At 35.6% G+C, this 17,650-nt stretch overlaps 1 protein-coding gene across 1 annotated transcript in view; it reads left to right on the top strand.

Moving 5' to 3' along the window:
- fig4a (FIG4 phosphoinositide 5-phosphatase a) overlaps positions 1–17,650 on the top strand; it is a 280,104-nt gene that overhangs the window by 149,632 nt on the left and 112,822 nt on the right. Inside the window, exons 16-19 of the mRNA XM_028791311.2 lie at positions 1,678–1,844; positions 7,175–7,313; positions 9,389–9,447; positions 13,348–13,495. Of these exons, the coding sequence (XP_028647144.2) occupies positions 1,678–1,844; positions 7,175–7,313; positions 9,389–9,447; positions 13,348–13,495 (513 nt within the window). The remainder of the gene's footprint in view (positions 1–1,677; positions 1,845–7,174; positions 7,314–9,388; positions 9,448–13,347; positions 13,496–17,650) is intronic.

The following is a 17,650-nucleotide window of genomic DNA, read 5'->3' as shown; positions in this document are numbered from 1 at the left end:
AACAAAGATGTAATGTAACATAGGTATTAAGGTTATATGTCTTATATTTTTTGTTGAATCTGTAAAGGGGGAAAAGAATCTCATTTAGTTTAATCCTGTATGTTATTCTTTGACCACTGGACACCCACTACAGCACTCGACCAGTACTTTGCTCTACAAACTTATTAAATCAGTTTATCCTGCATACTTAATTTACCTTCCACAAGCAGTTTTTTGTACTCCTACTCTTCTTGTGATTTCTTTCAAAAGTTTTCCTGTGTGTTATTTTTTTTACTTAGAAGCTGAATTTTTGAGTTGCTCTTAATGAAAATGTTTGCCAAAAAATAATATAGTGATGTGGAAATACTTGAACACTGAGTTCATGTCTTTTGCACCTAAGGATCAGAAAGGCACATAGCAGAGTGGAGGGCTGGGAGGAAGGAGGGTGCATGGCGCGTTGGAGAGAAAATCACGTTTTGCTAAAAAAAAATGCTTTCCAAATGTGAAAACTGTGTCAGTACATGACTGTTCAGCACTACAAATTTGCTTACACAAACCAAGGAAAAAAGCAGAAATATTAATAATAATGAATCCTACAAAGGCATGTTAAGTGTAAACATACATGTAGTAGCACTTAGAAATTTTAATGTACATTGAAGTATATCAAATATTTACTTATTTTTAGTACAAGCTTTACTTTAATTTTTGTATAATTTCTCAGTCCTAATTTGTGATATTTTTGAATTATGTTGGGTTGGTCATGCTTTGCTACTAGAATTGGGTATGACAGATTTGGGGTGCAGGGAGAATGAAGGAAATACACTTTCTAACACAATGGGGAGGAATGATGGCTAATTATAAGATGTTAAGGATGTATTGAAATAATATACTACTACAATAAAGACAATGCTGTTTCTCATCGATATAATATATACAAAAGAGTGTTTTTATACAATTTCTTAACACTTACCCTTGTACTTAGGGCGGAGTGGTGGCTCTGAGGCTAAGGAGCTGCGCTGGTATTCCGAAGGTTGCCGGTTCGAATCCCTGTCACTGCCAAAAAAAAGGCCACTGCTCTGCTGGGCCCTTGAGCAAGGCCCTTAACCTGTAATTGCTCCAGGGGCGCTGTACAATGGCTGACCCTGCGCTCTGACCCCAAGGGGGATGCGAAAACTACCAAATTCCTAATACAAGAAATTGTATAAGGCGAAACAAAGAACAACAAAAAAAAAAAAACTCAAAGAATCATGCCACAGACTGTGAGAGAGATTTTGGGCTTTCCCACAGTTGTTCTACAAAGATACTTCCTTGGTTTTCAAATTTCTTTGTTTTAAAACTTCTGAAAATCTCTTGCTCTGCTTTTGTGGGCAAATAATGTACCAGATGAGATTTTACATTTTTCCAAAAGTACAAAATTTTATCTGGAAGTGTTCAAATCATTTAAACATTCAGATGTAGATGGAAGTAGCTGAGGCACATTTGAGGTATCCCAACATGAAGGTCACTCACATATTATTTGCAAGAAAATGCAAGTCTTCTCTTAGTTTTAGTGAATTATATTTGTATAACTCTGACTAATGAAGTTTAACTTTTTGTTTTTTATATATTTCATCCTTATAAATTCAATTCATCTTCTTTTTTCACAATGTATTCTTTTTGTGCATTCACCATGAAACTGTATTCCTGAAACTTTCACAGACTGTTTGAAGAGCTGTATGAAGATCATGGAGATACACTTTCCTTGCAGTATGGAGGATCTCAGCTAGTCCACAGGGTGAAAACCTACAGAAAGATTGCACCATGGACGCAGCATTCTAAAGATATCATGCAAACCCTTTCAAGATACTACAGCAATGCTTTTTCAGGTAATAATATTTACGATCTTACAAACATTTTACATTGAATATAATTATTTTGTGTTTTTCATTACAATTAAATTCCTTAGCTAGCAGCTCTTCAATAATTTAAATGATTAATTTCTCTGAACTAGAATTTAAAAATGTGATCAGAAGTTTAGTAGGCTTATCTCAATTATTCAGTCTTACTATTGCATAATAAGTGAATATGGTAAAATAAGTACACTTTTCTCTTTTAAGTTGTTGTAGTGTAGACTAAAGCAGCAAACTAATTCAGTGCACCTATGATTACACTGTGCTCACATTCAGAGCATAAATAAAATCAACAGTGATTGTTTTTGTTGCCTGTTTAATTCAATTTGTCTTATAAGGATAGCATGTTGTCTATCTTTTCACTTATACTATATGCATACTCTTTAATTTTTTTTCTTTTTTGTAACACTTTTTTTAATCTTTCACATCTTTGTGACATTAATTTATTATCTGTCCACTGTTAACTTAATAATCTTTGTTTGTATTTTATTTAAGATGTCCAGTTAACCTGTGCATAATAAACCTCATAATGCTATACTTTATTGTATTATGATTTTACATAATAAGAGCTTAAAATATGTGAGTTTTATATAACTGCATATGGCTACAGCTGATTATTAACTGAATCAAAAGGCATTTGTATACATGAACATTATTATACTCATAGTCAAGAAGTTTATGAAACTAGGGCACTTTATAGCTGTGGCAGCTGAGGTTGTTATATAATATGGAAGCGGATTACTGAAAAGGAAAATTATAAGTTGAACATACCTTTCTTCATTTTTCATTAAAATGAAACAGTAAAGAGTCCTTTTTAAGTTGAGCACTGGATATCAAAATAAAATATTTTTCTTAAGGAAGAATTCTATTATTATCTGATTGCTATGAATGTTTTTGAAGTTATACTTTAATATTTACTAGAAGGGAGGCAAGATAGCAAGAGCAGCGATTGGGGGTGGTAAGTGGGGTGACTGCCCCAGGCCCTGCGCCTAAGGGGGGCCCCACTTTTGAGGTCTGTGTGTCCCAATCGAGCAGATTTGTCAAGTTATGTTCTCCAGTATATATATATTTGAGGTGCTTCTAAATTCCGTACATTTATGTCTTTGAAAACATTCCATCGTCCACTTTCATCGCCGAAAACGTCGCCAGTATAATCCCTTCCTAAAATAGGTATAGCCCATTAGTCGCTGGTTTGGCTTCTCCTATCTATAGAAAAAGGCATTGCATCCAGATTAGACTACGAAGATGTCATTAACGACTTTTCCAATCAGAAGGCAAGAAAAGTGATTTTCGTCTCTGAACCTGGAAACTGGTAAGAAATTTCATGATGATACCTCTACGTTAATTTCTTCACACTTCCTGTTGAAACACTGAAACTCACATTTTATTTGTAGGCCATAATCATGTCTGAATATTAATGCACAAAAATATGTATCACTAATGATAACCGGCTGACATGACATCAATGTGAGTTATGACTATGACATCCTGCATATTGAGTATACTTACAATTTGGATACTTTTCTAGAACAGGCCCTGCTAATTTCCGTATGACACCGCATCGCATTTCGTATTGTCATGAATTATGAATTGCACTTTTTTAATAGATTATATCGTTATATTTTGATAAAGTCCGCATGTCATCTTCCAAAAATTTAGCAGAATACTGTAATGAGAAAATCTGGTGTATGTTAACATTATTTTTATTAAATTCCCACGCAAGTTTATATAGTCTACACATACCGGTAACAGCGTTTGACGTAACCAGCCCCGTGTGGGGTTGGTCAGCCCTAGGCCCCGCATACCCATATGGCCGCCTGAGTGTGATAGCACATTGATTAGCCACCCGACCGTACCCTTATAAGGATCTGTCAAACTGACTTTGGAATTTGTATATTTTAATAATTTGTGCACTATAATAATTGTCGCCCCTATGTTATTTCGAAGACTTGCACTGAAGGGAGTCTACTGGTTTTGTGTATTAGGACAATAGCTACTTGTAGCAATCCCCAGTGAGACCTCCAGATGGTCATCAATCTTTAATAAGTGATATTTGGTTATAATGATTTTCATATGGAGAAAAAGCTAATTCATGTAAATAAGTGGAGTCAAGAAAAAAAAAGTCAAAAGTAAGTAGCAATTTCAATGTATTTGGAAACTTTTCCAGGTGTAACAAATGTCCAGCAGTGGCCCTCACTTTTGTATGAATGTTAGATTGTTTTGAATAAATTTTATCCTCAAGTGCTAATGTGTCTAGGTGAAACAAAAATCATATTTTTGGAGGTCACTGCATCATCTTCTGCTCCAGTAGCAAAACTAAAGCACATATTATTCTGTAATTGTAATGACATTTAAAAGTTTCAATACATTACACACATTGTTGGTTTGTGCCGAGTCCTGTCCCTGATTTACTAGCTGTCACATTGTATTTGGAAATTTTCTCAAGTCATAATGTTGCAGTTTTGAAGTCAGTAATTCTAACTTGTCTTGAATATTTCCACGGAATTGATCATATTAATGACATTCTTGTCCTTGATTTGCTGCTCTAAATTGAGGTAATTTAATATTTCAGTCAAGTCCATTAAAATACCAGGTATAGAAGCCACTGCTCATCTTATAGTTGATCATGTTTTTGTGGTTTTAAACATATTGGAAATTAAGGAGTTTCTCTATCTCTCTTAAGCTCTTCGAAAATGTGCTTCTGCTTATCCATCTGACATGTGTATGAAGCAAAAGATTAGTACATTTCAATTCAGCTTCTGCAGGAAATGCTAGTAATACACATCTTTATAGAGATTGTGCCCATCACATCAACTGTTTCCTGTAAAATTTTAATTTTCTAACCGAGTGCCCATTGAGGAGTAATATAATGATAATGAAAAAAAACAAGGAAACATCTTGTCCACCTTACATTTTGCTGTAAAAACATTGAAAAAGCCTATCATCATTGGTGTACCAGCAGTGGTAATCGGTATTAGTTTAGATATGGATAGTCCAGTATTTCCAACATCATTTGTGAAGTCTTTTCTCGGCATGTACTCTTTTAAATGTAGTACAGTTAATAGTTCTTCCTCTGTTGTCATATCTTTGAATTCAATTCTGTGCTTGCATAACTAAACTTGCTTAAATTCCTCATTTTATATTTTATGCTATGTTACTTTTTTTTTTAAACTTTTAGTCTGTTTTTTATATTTAGTGTGCACTTTGTTGTTTTATTACTTTGGTGTATTTATTAATTAATTGAAATTTTGTTTATTCATCTGTACTTATTTTAAATTGTGAAGCAGTAATGTGAAGCAGTATTTGCAGTTTGCTTGAAGGGTACTATATAGATAAAGCTATTATTTGATAGGTGTTATTATTCATTAGAATTTTGACTTTAAATCTGGACTATATCAAAAGTTTACAAGTAAATAAAGAAACAATTTGTTTTAGTTTTTACCACTAATTCTAATTGTACAAGAATTCTGAAACAACAATACAAAAAATAATTGCCGGTGGTTGCCTGGTGTATATGTTTTGCTTTCTTCTTTGTGATTAATGTGCATAAAATGACACTTTTATTAACACTAGAATTACCAGAGCCTACGAAAAAACTCGTATATCCGGCCCACCTTAAATCGCTTCTTAAATCCGTTCACACCTCTCCGCCAGCATCCTTTGTCCTCTAAATGTGCTGATAAAAGACAAGCTGCCAGCAGCCGGCTATTCCATCGCCCCACCGACTTAGAACGTGAGCGAAGTTTTCCCAGCTCACGCCTTGATTGATTATGTGGGAGTGAAGTGGAGTTTTACAGTGGAAATAAGAGATCATTATTCTAAAGTAATCTGTGTAAACACATTGTTAAAACAGAAACTTTTTCATATTTTAGTAATAAATGTTACAAAATGTAGTAGGCATAAACTATAGAATATATAAAGCCCGAGTTCCAAAGATCAAATAAACACTTTCACAAAAGCTTCAAGAATGATTCAACAGCTTCCGTGGCGTAGCGCGCTAAGATTTGCCTCTTAGCGCAGAGCCTCTTTTCCTTGCCTCATTGACCTGAGTTCGATTCCCCGCTGGGGATGAAGTGTTGCTTTTTTTTTTCTTTTCTTTTAAACCTCAAACGAACATAAAATTTATACATTGGTATGCACTGTCAGTTACTGAGATCGTTATATTTTCATGTGGGATGCTCCTTTTCAAATATTTTTTTAACAATTGAGACTGCAATTAACAGGAACAACTGTCCTTATAACTTATTTTTAAGATCCATAACACACAGACAGACAGAGCACTGCGTGATAGAGAGACAGACAGGCAGAGAAGTCACTAGATATATAAATAAACAGGGAAGCCACGTGTACTGAAAGAAAAAAAGAACAACATGTGCGTTGTCCCTGCTGCACTGAATAAGAGAGTCTAAGTAAGATCGGGGGAGGAGTGATGTTAGAGCGCCTGCGCTTATTCAGTGCAGCAGGGACAATGCACATGTTGTTCTTTTTTCTTTCAGTACACGTGGCTTCCCTGTTTATTTATATATCTAGTGACTTCTCTGCCTGTCTGTCTCTCTATCACGCAGTGCTCTGTCTGTCTGTGTGTTATGGATCTTAAAAATAAGTTATAAGGACAGTTGTTCCTGTTAATTGCAGTCTCAATTGTTAAAAAAATATTTGAAAAGGAGCATCCCACATGAAAATATAACGATCTCAGTAACTGACAGTGCATACCAATGTATAAATTTTATGTCCGTTTGAGGTTTAAAAGAAAAGAAAAAAAAAGCAACACTTCATCCCCAGCGGGGAATCGAACTCAGGTCTGTGAGGCAAGGAAAAGAGGTTCTGCGCTAAGAGGCAAATCTTAGCGCGCTACGCCACAGAAGCTGTTGAATCATTTTTGAAGCTTTTGTGAAAGTGTTTATTTGATCTTTGGAACTCGGGCTTTATATATTCTATAGTTTATGCCTACTACATTTTGTAACATTTATTACTAAAATATGACAAAGTTTCTGTTTTAACAATGTGTTTACACAGATTACTTTAGAATAATGATCTCTTATTTCCACTGTAAAACTCCACTTCACTCCCACATAATCAATCAAGGCGTGAGCTGGGAAAACTTCACTCACGTTCTAAGTCGGTGGGGGGATGGAATAGCCGGCTGCTGGCAGCTTGTCTTTTATCAGCACATTTAGAGGACAAAGGATGCTGGCGGAGACCTGTGAACGGATTTAAGAAGCGATTTAAGGTGGGCCGGATATACGAGTTTTTTCGTAGGCTCTGGTAATTCTAGTGTTAAGTCAATCAACATTTTATTTTCTTAGATGCTGATAGACAAGATGCCATAAATCTTTTCCTGCAAGTGTTCCAACCTTTTGAAAACAAACCTCATCTATGGGAGCTTCCTACTGATACTTACCTTCATAACAAAAACACCATGCACTACTCTTATTTTCGAAGAAGGTATGACTGTGAATTTATAGCATTTTTTATTTTCAAATATAAGTAAGTAAGGAAATAAATATTCATACTAAATAAAGGAGCGTTTTTAATATTTTGATTCTGTTGAGCTACTGCAAATATATCAGCATTTTCAGTATCTGACTTTTGACTGCTTTGTTTTACATAAATTTCTAGTTAATTTCCAGAATAATTTAAGGAATAGAGTGTATATTAACTCATGGTATGGGTGCTTCATAGGTAAAGAATCACAAATGTTTTGCTAATATTTTAATAACAACTATTAAAACACCCATCAAGAAAGTAAAGGTAAATTTATTGGGATTTGAATTTCGCCCATCAAGGGAAAAAAAGTAAACTCCTTAGGATTTTAGTTTTAGTAACACTGAGGAGGTAGATGCAGACAGTTTTATGGTTATGAAAATGGTTTCATGGTTTAACTCTGTTTCTCCTATTTTAGCTTCTTTACACTGGCTGCCTGTCAGTTTTCAAATTGATTTCAAAATCTTGCTGCTAGTTTTTAAATCTTTACATGGACTTTCTCCTGCCTATTTATCTGATCTGTGTGTTTTACACCAGCCATCCAGAGTGCTTAGATCTTCTGATCAGTTGTCTCTTGTTGTCCCTCGTACCAAGTGTAAAACCAAGGGGGACAGGGCCTTTTGCAGCTGCTGCGCCTCACCTGTGGAACTCTTTACCTCACCATATAAAGGAGTCGTCTACAATTGAACTGTTTAAAACAAGATTAAAGACTCATTTCTATTCACTTGCATTCCGTGACCTTCAGTAATACTGATGGTTTCCTCTTTGTGATTATATAACATTACTTCTATTTATTATGTATCTTATTTTATGTTCATGTGTATTTTATTTCTGTTTATGTTTTTATGTTAATTGTTTTGTTCTTCTTTTATTCTATAATTGTAAAGCACTTTGGCCACAGCATTACTATGTTGTTTTAAATGTGCTATATAAATAAATTGACATTGACATTGTTACTACCTCTCATGAGAGCCATGTTTTCTAAATGGCTATTGTGGCCCTGCTGCAGCAACTTCTTTAGGTGTCGGACTGAACTGATGTCACAGTGGCATAAATATGTCCCTCTGATCCCCTCCCCACAGACACCCTAAACTGAAACATCGTTTGTGCATTTTGAAATCTCTTTGGAAATACTGTTTAGCTTTTTACACTGTTTAATTTATTTGTCTTGGCTGTGGCACTGTTGTTACTGTATGAGCTTTAGACTTGCAAGATAACAGTTCAGGATATCTGATTGGACTCATCTTGAATAATCCTATTCCTGAGGTACAATAAGGTATTCCTTTGGCATCGGTTTGCAGCTTTAAAGCTGTCCTGTTAAAATGTTGATAAAAATACTTACGTTTTAATCCCTCAGCAGAACCTTTCATCTGAAATAATACATACTGGTAATGCATAATTGTAACCAAAACAAAATATACCCATTTTGATGATGTTAAATGTAAGTGTTCTTCTTAGCACATTCATTCCATAAGTACACTGTAAGCAAATGTGTTTTTACTCCTTCTACAAAAATGTAACCAGGAATTATGCATATGTAAAATAATTTCAAGGTAAAAAAAAAAAGTACTTCTGTTTTAGTATTTTTGAATAAGTAACATCAAGAGTAATAATGTATTTACCAGAATCATGATTTATTTACTTCATGTTACTCTCCAGTTGCTTGTTAATTTGAGGGATAGAGATGATGTTACAGGGCAGCAGGAAGATGCTACCTGAGAATCATTGCAATAAATACTTTTTGGACTAAAGAAAATTGTAAATGTTGAGAACAAATTGAGAAGAAAACTTAAGTATTCTGCCTAAAGTTTCCTTATGAAAAATTGATTTAACTTTTTATGAATGAAAGTGTAAAACTCTTATTTCTTACTCTCTTTGAATACATTTAAAATGAAATATTATGTTGTGTAACTATATTATCTATATAATTTTAAATGCTAGACGTCCTGCATGTTAAAATATGAAAAAAATATGAACAAAGTCAGACCATTCATTAGGAAAATAAGAGTGTCAATAATTATTTGTTTTGATTATAGTTATACTTACTGGTGGACTCCTGCAGTTTTGCCCTATTTGCCACTCCCTTATGATGAAGGTATGTTGCTCTCTTCCTGCCTTCATTAAATGTTAATTTCAGGTGTCATTTATGATTTAGTTCTTGATTTTATTGTATCCAGTATATGTTCAAAGATAATGCATTCTGGATATTATCTGTTTGAATGACTGATGAGTTGATCATTTATATTATTTTTTATTTCAGGAGAAAAAAGATAGATTGAGGCCTAATAGACAAAAACAAAACTATGGATAAAAGCAGTAAATAAATATATTAAAAGTATGACAGCTAAAATATTGAATTAGTACACAATTTGGTCTCTGACACATTTGTATTATTTTGCTCAGTCGGTAAATATGTTAAAAAAAATTCCCAAATGTGAGAAGACATTCTGGAATATTGACCAGTGGTTCTGTACTGGAATGTTGTTGAAAAATGCTGTTAAGTTTCCTCAATGATATGTCCTTACTTGATAAACTAAGCAATAATAACACAGGTCAAGTCAGGTTGGGGAGCATGCACTGGTACAGCATGTTGCCACACCCACCACATGATGAAACAGCTCAGGATTCTTGTTGGCAACCCCCTAGGCAGACCCGCAGTCTAGTCTCTCCCTTCGGAACTGACCATCCAGTTCCCACAACCAGGAATTATGTGTGTATCCCGTTAGCCTGATTCAGCTGCTCAGGTCCTCAACAATGAGGATCCTGTGAGCCGAATCAACCTTGGGGATTTGCGGCACATGGCCATAGTGCCATAACTGACGCTCCCTCACAATGCAAGTAATGTGCCTCATTCTGCACTCTGTGGGCAACCACTCATTCAAAACAAAGTCAAATTAGTGGTGCCCAAGGATTCTCCAAAGAGACACAGTACCAAAGGAGTCCAGTCTTCGTCTCAGGTCACTGGATAGCATACATGTCTCGCAACCATATAGCAAAACAGGAAGCACCAAACTTGGACCTTCGTCCTTTTACAAAGATATTTGGAGCGCCACACACCCCTTTCCAGCAACCGTATCCCAGTTTCAGATAAAAACTATCAGCGTCACCTCCCTGATCAGGGGGGTGAGTGGTTAGTATGCATCGTGGTCGTGACTGAGAGAATAAAAGTGAAAAAAAAAAAAAACGGTAACTTTTACAAGTCCTATAAATGTACAGCAGCTGTTACAGACACAAACCAAATGTATGTGTGTACTGTATAATATTAACAATAAGAGCAGCTCACTACTGAAAGCGGCAAATATAGGAGGCAGTCAGGATCGAACCGGTAACTCTTGATCACAAGTCAGCAAATCTTACCACTACCCCATGGAAGCTGTTGTTTGATCCTTGAACCTTTTGTGAAAGTGTTTAGATAGATAGATAGATAGATACTTTATTAATCCCAAGGAGAAATTCACATACTCCAGGTTTATTTGATCTTTGGACTTCAGGCTTCACACATTATATAGTTCATGCCAACATTTTGTCATTTACTACTAAAATATGAAAAACGTTTCCGTTTTATCAGTGTTTACACAGATTATTGTAGAAACGGAACACACATGAAATGCATGTGTTCCAAATAACGATGTATTATTTACACTCTAAAACTCCAGCACTTCACTCCCAGATAATCAATCAAGGCATGAGCTGGGAGAACTTTGTGCATGTTCTGCAGCTGTGGGGGGATGGAATAGTAGGCTGCATGCTGCTTGTCTTCATCAGCACATTTACAGGACAGAAAATGCTGACGGAGAGGTGCGAACGGATTTAAGGTGGGCCGGGTCTACAAGTTTTTTCGTAGACTCTGGTAATTCTAGTGTTAATTAGCCATATGTGGTCTAAGGCCAGGTTTATACTTCATGCGACACAACGCATGCTCCAGCGGATGCTCCTGCTATGCAAACATTTTACTGTTTATACTTGTGCGCGTACTTTACGTAAATCTGGAAGAATCCACCAGGTGGCAGTGTGACATATTATCACGGTGAGAACAGGTTTGGCTTTGCTGTGTTGTGAATTGCCTGGAACACCCATTAAATTCCAATGACACCTTACTGCAATATCTCTGAAAAGGATGTTTAATGATTAAATCCATCAATCCAGGGATGTGTCCATTCCATCAAGCATTGGGCACGAGGCAGAAACAATCCATACACGAGGCATCAGTTCATTGCAAGGTGAATACAAGCACTCACATACACTCAGCGTCATTTTAGTATCACCAAATCTGTATATCTTTGGAAGGAAACCGGAGCACACTGTGGAAACCCAGCAGGTAAACATGTAAACTCCAGGCAGGGAATACCAGCGACGTGACTTCCTGCAAGACAGCAGTGCTACCGCTCCGCCACTGTGTCACCCCTATGTGTGTAATTATTAACAGTATTCATTATTTAAACAAAATTAATGATTTATCTGTAAACCGTAACATACATACTTTAATGCATTTCATCATGAAAGTGATATCAAGTATAAATCTAAGGATTCTAAATGTGCAGAGAGTTAGAATATCATACATTTTATGTGTTCTGTGTGGTGATCTATTGCTGTTTGCTGCTGCTGTCAGGTCAAGAGGAAACCCCAGAAAAAAGACGGCACAAAAGATGGTATGCGAGACTTTTAAAATGTATTGTCTCATTACGATCGGGAATATGCGATGCTTGAATATAAAAGCACCACGAATGCATCTACATGTCGGCATTTTGTTTCACCACATCGAACCATTCATCAAACATCGAAGTGCGCCCATTGATCCCATAAGATCTTCAAAGCAGCTTTCTGTCACATGTCGATAGTAAACAGTAGACGTCACATTCCAACTTTTATCACACTATGCCCCCCGACTTTTTGCTGGTACTGCAACTCGTGCACACGTCGCGTTAATTTCTGAGGACCTGCTCAGAGGACACGTCAAATGAATGCTGAGAATGCGTGGCAGCCATGATGCGTGCGCGTATGCGTTCTGAGCGTGAAGTATAAAGGAGCCCTTATACCACAGGCTGAGGTGGAAATGTTTTTACTTAAAACACTATTGAAAATAATGTTTTAATTACAGATTTGAAAATAATCTTTCCCACCTTTTCTGTTAAATATGTTAGGCATATGCTCTTGTGCAAATGATGTTGTCCTTTTTTTCGTCCTCTTACTGTGACTTTGGCATGCACCCAAGCAATTCACTGCTGAGTGTAAAGCACCAGGGATGAGGTTCAGCTCCTCCACGTCTCATGTCATACTTGGCCTGCTGCCACCAGAACCCTCACCAGGAAAAGCAGTTTGAGGAGATAAAATGAAAGATTAGATGAGACAAACATAAAAAAGAAAAACATGGATGAAACTGCATACCATACCATAACAAATAAAGCTATCTCACAAAAAAAAATCATATGAAAGTTCATGGTGGGTGAACCAGATGGTACAATAAAACAAATTAATAAAACTGAATTTTCAAATGGGGAATTTTACATCAAATATAACATTGGGAGAGAATGCAGAACTATGTACTGTATATGCTATTTATTAATAGATTGCATTGTACAATTTATCCATAAATTCTTTTTACAGCAAGAAATATGGAAACATTCAGTGTCAAAGCTGTTAGTAACTAATTAGGAAAAGGGACTTAGATCTCATATTATACAGAAACCATTTTTTTCTATTAATTATTGCATCAGGGTATGATGCAGTTTTTTTATTTCAATGCTTATTTTCTTCTGGACATATTCTTCCAATGTAAAATGATTTACTTTCAAAAGAATTTTATTTTAAATTAACTGTCTTTTGTCTGATGCAATGCATAACTGGAAGTTGATATTAGACTAAAATTTCTACTACCAAGACAGGAAACAATGAATGGTTGGTATTTTTAAAATAGTTATTTTTTCTTGTGTAATTGTGGAATATAATGTTGTGCATGATTAAATGTATAACTGTGTGGTCTTTTTTCCATATTTAGTTTTATGTACAGAAAACAGAAAGAAGCTGGCAATCAAAAGATTCAACAAGTATGATGAAAGTATTGATATATACACAGAATTTTTTAGACCCTATGAACTCAGTTGTTTTGATGAATCTTTTTGCCTCTCTATGACTAATTCAGCAAGGTATGCTATTATGTGTTTTCTTTTTTGCCTACTTACAGTCAGTAAATAAATTTATATCCTAATAGTATGACAAATCCCTGGATTTTATGATGAGAATAAACTGCATTTAAACATTTTTATACAATTATTCCTTACTTACCTTAACCTTTTCTTTGTTTCTCATGTGGCCTTGTTCAAAATCCTTACATTTTTCACAAAATAATGATACAGATTTACTAAATGTAATGGTAATATAATTCTAATGCCTCTATATACCTAGACGTTATTTGAAGAGATTTGAAGGTAAAGTGACAGATGATTATGCATAAAGAAATACTGTGGTAAGTATATGTGTCAGATTGATAGATGGATACATAGAACTTTATTTGTCCCCTGGAAAAATATGGCTTTTTACAGAAGCTTTAAATAAATAAATACATACATAGACTGATAAATATATATTTATTTATATATATGTATACGCACACACACTATGTTTTGAACACATACCAGAATGACTAAAAAGGAGGAAGATTGCTCATTACACTTATTAGCTTGGCAGCCACAGTCACTTTGAGGCATTATGCAGGCATATTGCTTTTAGTATTAACAAGACTCAGTAGCATTTCGGGACTCACATGTGCTGAATAATTTGCTGGCTAAAAGTACTGTGTTAGCGTGTCAGAGAGAGGGATGTGAAGCATTGTTCATAATGGTATTCAGTTTTGTTTTTGTCCTGTCTATTGCTACTGCCTCCAAGGGGTACAGAGTGCATCCCATAACTGATTATGCTCTTTTAATTAGCTTGTTAATTTGGTGGGCCTTGAAGTGATGTTTCCAGAAAAGCACACCACAGTGTAGAAAATTGCACTCTCCATCTCAGAGTTACAGAAAATATGAAGGATGTCACTTCCCACATTAAAGGAATGCACTCTCCTTAGGAAAAAGAACCTGCTCTGCCCTTTCTTATATGGTTCAAGACCAGTTCAGCCTGCCTTTGATGTGGACCCCCAAGTACTAGCAGGAGCACACCACCTTGATGTCTACTCCCTGTAGTGACCGAGCATAGAGACTCTTTAGTGCAGCGAAAGTCAATAACCAGTTCCTTGGTTTTGCTGATCTTAAGATGTAGGCAATTATTTTTACACCAAGAAACAATGTTCTTCTCCTGACTCCTATACTTTGTTTCACTTTCCTTATCAATAACCCCCTTAGGTGCATAATTGCCTGAGAATATAATCATGTTAAGTGTCATGATTTATACATTAAAAATAGATAGATACTTTATTAATCCCAAGGGGAAATTCACATACTCCAGCAGCAGCATACTGATATAAAAACAATATTAAATTAAAGAGTAATAAAAATGCAGATAAAAACAAACAATAACTTTGAATAATGTTAACGTTTACCCCCCCAGGTGGAATTGAAGAGTCGCATAGTGTGGGGGAGGAACGATCTCCTCAGTCTGTCAATGGAGCAGGACAGTGACAGCAGTCTGTCGCTGAAGCTGCTCCTCTGTCTGGAGGTGATACTGTTTAGTGGATGCAGTGGATTCTCCATAATTGATAGGAGCCCGCTGAGCGCCCGTCGCTCTGCCACGGATGTCAAACTGTTCAAATATAAATATATGAATGTATAGTTGGAAAAATATACAAGATTAAGGTCAATATTATAAACAGATTCTTTATTAATTCGAAGCATATACAGTACCACAATAATGTGATAAAGGTTCAATCACCTTCAAAGTCACAGCATGTTTCTCTTGTCCCATATGCTGAAACCACGTAACCGTTTTTCTCCTCCGCACATCTCATCCCTGCCATGCCAGCCTTCTTATTTAGCTCTGTATTTGCCTTTATCTTACTTCCATATACTTCCATTACTTTCCAACTAACAGTTCTTTAAGCTTTTTTTTTTTTACTTTGCTTCATTGTCTTCCTCACTCATATACGAAAAGTAATTTCATATCTTTCACAAGCCTTTATTTCAATGCATGATATGCTTGTTTAGAGATCAGAATATTTCGTAACTATCAAGAAACTCTTTCTAGAACATCACATCCTTACAGCCACCTCCATGTCTACTGCATTCACGTATAGAGTGACACTTTACTAGCTAAACTTTAATACTTTCATCTAAACAACTTCAATGAAGACATTTAATTACATGCATTATCAGTCATGTACATATGTCAGTTTACACATGTTCCATCAATATTCTCACACAGTTTCAACCAAGTCTCCTATCACTACTTTCAAACTACTACTAAAATACTGCTATATATTTTTTGCACCTACTTTAAATAGCCTTGGATTGAAGAAAATTCCTTCTAATACGTTTACTTTATTTTAAACCTTTGGTCTTTTTTTATTCCTAGTTAAGGATTTGATTTAATAAGTAAGTAAGTAAAAATGTATCTATAAGGCACCTATCACAGACAAAAGTCACAAAGTGCTGAACAATAAAACAGAATAAATTTAAATATCAAAGCAACATACAAAACAAAGACACTATAAAAGACACCCATAGATGGCAGCGCTACACAAATGCCTGTCTCAACAAATGCATCTTAAGTTGATACTATTCTCGATGTCTGTGGAAGACTGTTCCATAACCTTGGAGCAATGGCCTGAAATGTGTAAGCCCCACATGTCTTTTGTCTCGTACGAGGAACAGTAAAGAGATCTAACTGAGCAAATCTCAGAGCACATCCCTAAGTATACTGATGAAAGAGGTTTGTGACATACTGAGGAGGTTGACAATGCAGAGCTCTGTAAGTAAGTACCAGAATTTTGAAGTGGATCTTAAATTAAACTGGGATCCAATGTATGTAAAAGTGGGTAGATGTGGATCCATTTGTGTTAAAAGCCTATTTTGAACAGTTTGAAGAACTTATTTAGACAGGTAAAGAGGGTATTGCAATAATCCAGCCATGATGAGCATTTCTATCTCAACCCTGGTACCAACAGATCTCAACTTGGATACTTTTCTTAAATGAAAAAAAATGACTTCATCAAAACTCAGAGATTGATCAAATATGACACCTAAATTACATGGGAATGCATGAGAAGAAGTGGAGATAGTAGAAATGTTTTAAGTAACTGCTGGGTACAGATTGGGGAAAGGAGGACAAGTTTAAAACTTCAAGTTTCTGAGCACTTAGCTTTAAGTAGTTGGCTAGTAGGCAACTGTTGAACTCCTTCAGACAGTCGGCCAAAGAAGACAACTTGTGCAGTTTTTCTGGCTTAAGAGAACAATAAAGCTAAATATTGTCAGCATAAAATTGGTAGGAGATACCATTAATAGAACTGATGAGTTAAGCTGGAGGAAACATATACAACGAAAACAAAATAAATTCAAGGACTGGTCCTTGAGGCACCCCACAAGACAAAGAAACAAAAGCAGAAGTATATTACCCACATAGATGGAGAAACTCCTATCAAATAAATATGAGGTGAACTAAGCCAAGGCTGAATCAGTTATGCCCATAGAGTGATATAACCTTGCTAAGAGGATCTTATGATCAACCATGTCAAAGGCTAAACTAAGACCAATCAGTACTAACACAGAACACTCACCTGCATCTACAACCATTAATAAATCGTTGGACACTTTAAGGAGAGCTGTTTCTGTTGAGTGATGCTTTCAAAAACCTGACTAGAAAAAAAAACTTACATTTCTCAAGGAAAACAACCAGCTGTTGCTCAACAACCTTTTGTAAGATTTTTGTGAAAAATGGGAGTTTAGAGATGGGCCTATAACTTTTAGGAATGGATGATTTGTTTTTTTCAATAAAGGATGATCAACAGCCTGTTTAAAATAGCTAGGGATACAGACAGACTGCAGAGAGCAATTAATTACCGATACCAGACTGGGGCCAATAGAGTCAAGGATCTTTAAAAACAATGAAGCTGGTTAAACATCTAAAGTGCTGGCAGATTGTTTAATTTTCCTAATCACATACACTAATTCATCAAGTGACACTAGATTAAAAGAACTGAAAAATAACGAGCTTGGATGACCAGCTCCTAAAGAAGTAGGCATTAAAGGAAAACTAGGTCTACCCTGTGACTTTACTAACAAAATATTTAAGAAAGCCATCATAATCACTGTTTAAAGAGACAAAGGTATTATATGGGTCTGGAGAAACAAAGCCGGATATTGTATCAAACA

This window comes from Erpetoichthys calabaricus, chromosome 3, assembly GCF_900747795.2.
Source record: "Erpetoichthys calabaricus chromosome 3, fErpCal1.3, whole genome shotgun sequence".
Taxonomy (NCBI): Eukaryota; Metazoa; Chordata; class Cladistia; order Polypteriformes; family Polypteridae; genus Erpetoichthys; species Erpetoichthys calabaricus.
This window is presented reverse-complemented; position numbering and strand designations above follow the sequence as displayed.